The 8722-nt window shown below is 42.9% G+C and overlaps 1 protein-coding gene across 1 annotated transcript; it reads right to left on the bottom strand.

Annotated features, from left to right (window-relative positions):
- Positions 1–5984: 5984 nt before the first annotated feature.
- On the bottom strand, positions 5985–6929 carry LOC125151502 (olfactory receptor 6V1-like). The gene has a single exon (XM_047832627.1). The coding sequence runs from the start codon at positions 6927–6929 to the stop codon at positions 5985–5987; it is 945 nt and encodes a 314-aa protein (XP_047688583.1).
- Between the last annotated feature and the right edge of the window lie 1793 nt (positions 6930–8722).

Genomic DNA, 8722 nt, shown 5'->3' with positions numbered 1-8722 from the left:
AGCTCGAGCTTGAACTCATGTGAGTGAGGGAGGGGCAGAAGGAGAGGGAGAGAGAGAATCCCAAGCAGGCCCCGTGCTGTCAGTGCAGGGCCTGAGGCATGGCTCAATGTCATGAACTGAACTGTGTGATCATGACCTGAGCGGAAATCAAGAGAAGGATGCTTAACCAACTGAGCCACCTAAGTGCCCCATGACTTTAAATTTCTTGAGAGACTTAGGCCAAAGGTCCAGCCTGTGATTTGCTGTTAGAATTCTGTGTGGCTTTGACCTAGATATTTGTCATACATTTGATCCATACATTTGTCTTAATGTGACAGGGACTCTCAGTGTGCACAATATCAGATAAGACATAAGCCTGGTTAGACTTAAGCCAAGAAATACTGATAACAGACTTTTCCATCTTGCTGGAAGGAATCTAAGGACACCAGTTCTAAGGCAAAGTGGGTGTATGCAAGTCTCCCCAGGTTTAGAGTCACGATGTGACTAAATCATTGCCTCTTGGAATTGCAAGGCAGTGTGTGGGCCGTCCAGGCACACCTCCTCTCACTGCAGGCCTCCCCGCTGTAGGACACTTCTCAGGTCAGCAAGGAGACCTGCTGGAGCCAAGTCTAGGCATGGCGCACTCCCAGCTGCGAGGCAGCCCCTGTCTTTGCTATAGCGGTCTCAGTTTTAAGATGAGACCTTATGTCCAGCCATTGAACTATTTCTAGACCTCTCACCCGCTGTCCACATTGCTTCTTCTGGTCCCTGTTGTTAAGTGGGTCTTGGAACTGGTTGTGGCACTAGGATAGACAACTAACTGGATAGAGTGCAGTGGGATAAGTTCTTCTTATGTGTTGTTTACTTCTTTTTTTTAATTATTATACAAAATTTATTGTCAAATTAGTTTCCATACAACACCCAGTGCTCATCCCAAAAGATGCCCTCTTCAATGCCCATCACCTACCCTCCTCTGCCTCCCACCCCACATTAACCCTCAGTTTGTTCTCAGTTTTTAAGAGTCTCTTATGCTTTGGCTCTCTCCCACTCTAATCTCTTTTTTTTTTCCCTTCCCCTTCCCAATGGGTTTCTGTTAAGTTTCTCAGGATCCACATAAGAGTGAAAACATATGGTATCTGTCTTTCTTTGTATGGCTTATTTCACTTAGCATAACACTCTCCAGTTCCATCCACGTTGCTACAAAGGGCCATATTTCATTCTTTCTCATATGCATTGTTTACTTCTATTACTGTCATTGAGGATGGGTTTTTGTGTTTTAGTTTACAGTGTCTACTCATATTCCAAATTCATCTGCAAACCTTGTTCCTAAAGACAGCTAGCATTTATTGAACATCTGTGTCCTAGGCATAGGAGATACAAACGCATGTAAGAAATGGTACCTAACTTGAGGAGCTCAGAATTTTGTGTGGGAAAACAAAACTATGTAGTTAGTTACTAAGATATGCAAAGGACCCTGGAAATACAGGGAGGGGGTGCCTGATTTTCCTTGGTTAAATTGAAAGTATTCTCAAACATGGTATTATCTGAGTTGAGCTTTGAAGTATGAAGAGCCACTTCACAGTCTGAGGAGGGGAAATGTGAATTACAGAGAGAAGCAGCCGATATGTAAAATAATGTAGACATAAAAATGGCATGTTACATGGGCAATGAAAGCACAGGGAGATGGAATTAATGAATGACTCTGGAGAATGGTCCTGGATATTTTCACAAAACAGATCCAGGTCTCTCAGGGGGAATTTGTAAGTGTCCTCTGAAGGATAATGCACTCACTGAACTCACAGGACACAACTGTTTTACAACGAACTTGGGAGTGGGTACAGAGGGCATTGATGTGGAAACCTTTGCACGCTTGGGCAATTATACTGTATTCACAAAAGGCACTGTTTCTCTTCAGTGCTGGAATTTTATTGTTTGCAGTTTTGAACATGACCCAAGGAAGTTCAGAAAGAGCTTAGGAATAGTTCTGTGAAAGGACAGTTCCTTGAAATTTGCTTCCATAGGACTTGGCATGTATCTGACTCAAGGGAAGGAGAATGACAAAGATTCTGGGTCGAATGGGGAACAGGATCCAAGAGAAAACCCAGAGGCAGAATGCTACAGTGATGCTCTGGAGCCCTTTCGAAAACTGACTGTTAAGTTTTCAGGAAAGTAACAGAACATTATTAAAAATTAAATAGTAGAATCTTACAATCAAACAGATTATGTGAAAAACAAAGGTAACAAGAATTCAAAACTCATAATTACTTCACTACGTTTTACTTTTATCTATGCTACTGAAGGTGTTGGCCTCATGTTAGTAGTTTGAAACTGGACTGGATGGGGGTGAAACTGACACCAGGGAAATTGGCAAATACTGGAGGTCAGAAAATGCTACAATTAGAGAGAGGGTGGTTAAACATTTACCAGCAGACCACTGGACCACTGCCACCTTTCTTCAGTATCTGTGAGGCATTGTTGGAAGGACCATATTTATATTCAGAAAGTGAGAGCATAAATAAGTGGTGAACTGGACTGATGTCAACATGGTCCCTATAGACAACACTGAAATTTCCCAACTTGGCCTTAGAGGGTTTTACACCTTACCAAACTTCCAAAATCCTGTGTATGCAGGGACTTCTTGCTACCTGCTGGCCACTGCAGGACCCAAGCCTGACTTGTATTTGAAACATGATTCAATTCCTTTATCTTCCTTCATCAAAATTCCCATACTCTTTCTTGCTCCCTTGTCCTGCCAACCAGACGAAATAATTTTGCTTTTTGGCTTCCTATTGGGATTTACATGTGTGACAATTGCTTTTTTTTAAGTTTATTTATTTTGAAAAGAGAAAGGCAGAGAGAGGGCAGGGGGAGAGAGAATCCCAAGCAGGCTCTGCACTGACAGTGCTGACTCGGGGCTTGATCCCACCAACTGTGAGATCATAACCTGAGCTGAAATCAAGAGTTGGCTGCTTGACCAACTGAGCCACCCAGGCGCCCCAACAATTGCTTCTTATGTTAGCCATTCAGAGTCCTGTATTTCTTCTGGTTGCTTACTGGAACATGGTGTCTCTGCAACTGGGATGCCAGGCAGATGGAGGTACCTTGGGGTAGGGGAGGCATTGTAGAGTCCTGAAATCTTGCCTTGATTCTACCTATAATTAAATCAGTTCTGGGTGTTACAGTCCTGTCCTCCTACCACCCTGCAATTATGTTCCATTGAAACCACTTCTGTGGAGTGGGAAGGCTGTTGCCTTCTGTCAAATGCTCTTATAGCAAATGATCTTATGAGACTAACAATGAACTCCGTTGTTCCCATCTCCTGAGAAACATGGTATTACAGATATTCCCTGCTTTTTGAAAGCTTTTGTTGCACCGCTTCACTTTTCCAAAAGACCTACATTAGTACCTGTTTTCACTAATCTTAAGAAATTGGGGCACACCTGGGTGGCTCAGTTGGTTAAGCATCTGACTCTTGATTTCAGCTGGGGTCATGATCTTACAGTTAGTGAGGTCAAGCCCTGCTTTGGGATTTGAGGATTTGCACTGGATGCAAAGCCTGCATGGGATTATCTCTCTCTCTCACTCTCCCTCCGCCTCTCCCCTGCTTGTGCTCTCTCTCTAAATAAATAAATAAACATTTTTAAAAAAGAAATTGGAAGAGGATTTTTGCTTTTACAAGAAAAGGAGAAAAGCAGAAATAGCGCTGGGCATTTGTTCTGCACAAGCTGTTGCAGAGGTAGTGTACACCCCAAGCAGTGAGTGTGGTGCCACTGAACTTCTTTCCCAGGAACCACACTCAGCGTGTCAGCATCCAGCTGCCAGAGCTGTGACCTGAGTGAGCATCCACGCTTTCTCTCGATTTACTTTGTGCGTCTGTTAGCAAGATGTGTCCTAAGACACCAGAAAAGCCTATGAGATTATTTTTTGTGTTTCTGGGAATGCTCAAAAAATGTTCATACAAATTAATGGTAATTTCTTCTTTGCTTTATGCCATTTCAGTTTAGGAGAGGTTTCATAAGAATGCTGTATTTTTTGATGGTGGGTGGGGCAGGGGGAACCTGTGTAGCAAAGGAAGTGGGAATCTACCTGGCAATGAACGTAATGTCTGGGCTGAATAAAACTATTTCTTGCACGTACAAGTGTTATCTGTTATCTTTCAAATGTTTGTGGATACTATTACAATAAATGGAATACAAATATTTAAAAGTGACTGATTCTATAATTGCTTTCTGACAGTATGTTTCTTTCAAGTGATGGGTATGGAACATCCAACTATTGTTATGAAGGAGTTGCTAGAATTACTGCAATTGCAATTGTATACACCTGATGGGAACCAGAGGGATATACCATGAATTAGAGGCTGGAGGAGTCTACATGGAGTGGCTTCAGATCCTGGAGATTCCAACATTTAATTAACCCAACTCTGAAGAATTTCTGAGGATGAAGAGGTGGAAAAGAAGTTTGAAGAAACAGATTCTACTGTTAGCTCTGCCATCACTTCGACCAGTTCTTTTTTTTCTCAACTATATTTTTCCTTCTCTTGAGTGTGTCAAAGTACTGCCTAGCTGCAGCCCAAGAATTGGCATTTCCCTTCTGGGCTGTCTTTATGGCACTCATTTTAAGTGGGAGAACCCCTTCTCAAAACGTGTTAGAATTCATTATAGCTTTTCCAGTCTCTCGCAGGTAGAGAAAACTTTTGAGGTTAGAATCCACATTTCTTTGATCTCTAGTGACCAGTGCTAAGCAGAGTGCTTTGCTCATGGTGAGTGACCAGTGATTCTTTATTTAACTGAATTTTACTATGAGGATAAAACCAAATGGAAAACATGTATAAAGTGGTTTATAAAGTGTGAATATATATGTGTATATACACACATATAAAAAAAACTAAGTCATTATCGGTAAAGTTAATCTTACTTTCTTATCCTCCTTCCACTTATTCTATAAATATTTACTCTCTGAGGTGGTGAGCAGAGGATAATTAGAGAAAATAAATCTGTTTGGGCAACAGCAAACATCAGTCATTGCTCTGATGTGTCATTGAGGAGATGCAAAACTTTCAACCAGAAACTGAAACCAGGAACCTAAAGACACCCTCTGATTTGGGTGAGGGCCAGCTCAGCAAGCAAGAAATGAGTGTTTTGGAAAGTCAGACAAAGGGACACTTCTGTTAAGAGGGACTTAGCCTGAGGTGGCACTGGAAGTGTATAATGAGAACCAAAGGACCACCAAGTGAGCCACATCTCCAAAGCTAGATGCTATGTGTCCACCAAGAGAGCGTACAATTCCCTGCCTTGTTTATTTTCACATAGTAGACTTGTAAAACTCAGGACATTTGTGGTAAATTAGTAGTATTTGTTGTCTTAAAATAAGTGGGGCTAGGAGTACTCTCTTGATGAGTGAGGTCATCATCATTTACTGAGAAATGCAGTTTGGTAAATTAAAATGTATTTGCAGAAACAGGCAGAATATTTTAAATTGGGGCTGTTTTACAAAACCCAGGATAGTTAAAAGCTAAGAGAAAACCATGAGTCTGAGGTCAAAGTAGTTGGAGACTTTTTAAAATTTCAGATTATAGTTGGGAGGGAAAGAGAGTGGAGCTGATGTTTCATCCCAAATCTTTCAGGAATTTCACACACACACACACACACACACACACACACACACACTCACAGTGGATAATATTTCTTGATCGGAGAATACTTCTTGGCTGCTGTCCTTGAATGGAAAGCCCATGTACTTCCTTGTATTGAAAGTCTTACCTCTGGCTCCCCAGGCTTTGAGCTACTTTCAGAGTTCTTGTAGCTACTAGTGGGTATGGGGAGCGCTTCCATGGTGGCCTGTGAGAGTCAGACAGGGTAGCACTGGGGACTCACTGTAGTTACCACACAGAAGCACAGAGGAAAAACCCTAAAGAAATTCAAGTAGTAGTCTTCTCACCCAGTCTGGTACTCTGCCTCCTCACAGACCTACTTGACTGAAGCTGGCCAGGTTCCTCAGGCTCATCATAGAGCCTTGTGGAGGCCTTTAAGCCTCTGCATCTGCCCCCGTAGCACTTCCTTGACTGTCTCATTGCAGAGGGTAAGGATAAAGATATTGAGAAAGGGGGTGAGGACTGATGTCACCAAGGCTACAGTCTTGTTGACTTCCATAGAATGTTCTTTGCCAGACCTGACATGAAGGAAGATGGTGCCAGACCTGTAGCCAATGAAGACCAAGGTGAGGTGGGATCCACAGGTTGAGAAAGCCTTCTGATGGCCACTAGCAGAGGGGATCCTCAGCACAGTGGTCACAATATAGCCATAGGAGATGAGGGTCACCAGGAAGGAACTGAGGACAAAGGCTAAGGCCATCACAAATTCCCAGAATTCCTGCAGGCTGGTGTCTGAGCAGGACAGTTGCAGCAGAGGTGCATTGTCACAGAAGAAGTGGTTAATGATGTTGTCATGGCAATAACTGAGATAAGCCTGGGAGAAGACAGTGGGCACCATGGCTAAGAAAGGAGCTGCCCAGGAAGCCCCTGCCAACTGGATACACACATCCCAGCTCATCAAAGTTCCACAGCGCAGTGGATGGCAGATGGCCACAAAGCGGTCAAGAGCCATGTCTGACAGGATGAGGAAGGAGGTGGAACCCAGGGAAAAGTAGAAGTAGAACTGGGCCATGCAGCCATTGAAGGAAATGACTTTGCAGGGTACCAGCATGTCTGAAAGCATCCTAGGCACTGTAGTTATGGTCACCAAGGTCTCCAGCAGTGAAAAGTTACCCGGGAAGAAGTACATGGGAGTATGTAGGTTGGTGTTGGCTATGACTGTGACTATGATGACAGTGTTTCCCAGGAAGGCAAGAAGATAAAGCATGAGGAAAGGCCCACACAGCAGAACTTGCAGCTCACCAAAAGAGGAGAAACCCAAGAGCACAAATTCAGAAGGGTGGCTCAGATTTGTCATGATCCAGGAGCTGGGTGCCTGTATGGGAAGGAAATGAGAGAGAGAGAGAGAGACAGAGAGAGAGAGAGAGAGAGAGAGAGAGAGAATTACTGATCATGAAACAAAATGAACAGGGAGAGCAAGACAAGTAGATGGTCAGTGATAAACAGAGAGGTAACAGAAAGTGATAAACAGAGAGAGAAACAGAAAGAAGGAGATAAACAAAATGAGAGTATGAGAGCATCATAGATTTAGGGAGTCTTAGAATTAAGAGCATTGAAAGCCATTGATATGGAGAGAGAAAAACAGAGAGGAGTGGATTAAGGAAGACAACACAGCAACAGACATCAACATTTCTGGAGAAGGAAAGAAGAAAACAAAATGGGAACACAATTAAGAAAGGAAGACCAAATGTATGAGAGGGAGAAACAGAAAAAGATAGGGAGGGGAGGAAACATGGAAAGAAAGATAGAATTAGTATAAGTCACCCCCAAGTCCTTAAGTATGGGTTGGTACTGGGGGAGGGGGTCTGTGTCATGACTCAGAGACTGTGCACCAAGATTCCTTTTAAAGGGTCCATTCAAGTCTTTCTGGGCTATGTCTCTATTGAGGACTCTCACTCATTCACATTTCTCTAGCTATGATCATGAAATTAACGGGAAGTCAGAGTTTTGTGTTCATAAATTAGGTTCCTTGGTGGTGGTGGTGGTGCTGGGCTCTAGTATATGCATTCAAGATGGAAAGCAGAAAAGACATACAGGGTCATGGAGATAAACCTCAGAACCAGGTGGCTGCCCTGTCAGTGATGAGAAGATCATTAGCATCCTACCTCCTGGTGCTGTTTTGCTGCTGCAGTGTGTCCCTTCCCCTCCTGACTCCTCTCATTCTTGCATGGTGGTTTGGGGCACAAGCTATGAACCTGTGTTTGAATTCTGATCTGAAACTTGTTTGTGGAACATAAATCTTCTCTTTATAACATGCTCTCTGAACCTCAGTTTACTCAGCTATAAAATGAAGATAATGATAGTACTGGGTTTCTAGGACTTCTAGGGCTATTGTGAAGATTAAATGAGTGAACTACTTAGTATAGTGACAGGCACACACCAAGTGCTCCACAAACTGTGGTCATTGCTATCATTATCCTATGGCTGCCAATCATATGCCAAAATTTTCTGTCCAAATCATCTCTCCACACTTCCTGAAGGCCAACAGATGGTGTGTGTGTGTGTGTGTGTGTGTGTGTGTGTGTGTGTGTGTGAGTATTTTTACAACTTTATGCTGCCTTAGAATTTAAGTTCACTGAAAGGATACCTTTAAATTTTTCCAATTGTCAAAGGAAATAAACACTATAATACAAACTATCAGAAGTGGAAAGAGCAAAGCTGTGAATATACTCTGGCCCACTCTCTGGCCCCATTAAAAGCTTCATCTGAGGCTGTGACCTGGCCACTAGCAATGGCCTTCCAATTTAAAGAAGAGGCTTTGTCCCTCCATTAGCTTCTATCCATCCTACTAATAAACCCTAACAGTAGGTCTAAAATCTACACCAAGAACTGATCAATTGAAATTTTTGATGTCTGTGCTGCACAGGAGCTCAACCCATATGCAAACCTAAGCCACTTACTTTAGCCTCTGAGTGTTTTCTTGAGCTGCTCACATTAAGAAATTCATGTCTGCCTAATGGGTTCACTCTGTAACATGAGTGACATGAGATATGTGGTCCACTACCCTTGGTTAGTGTGTTACAGCTGGCAGGAGTAGTAAGGGGCTTCTGTACTGCTAGGTGAGTGGCTCCACAAGCTATAATATCTCCA

The sequence above is a fragment of the Prionailurus viverrinus genome, chromosome A2 (genome assembly GCF_022837055.1).
Source record: "Prionailurus viverrinus isolate Anna chromosome A2, UM_Priviv_1.0, whole genome shotgun sequence".
In the NCBI taxonomy this organism is placed as follows: Eukaryota; Metazoa; Chordata; class Mammalia; order Carnivora; family Felidae; genus Prionailurus; species Prionailurus viverrinus.
Note: the sequence above shows the minus strand (reverse complement) of the source record. Positions and strands in the feature narration are given on the sequence as shown.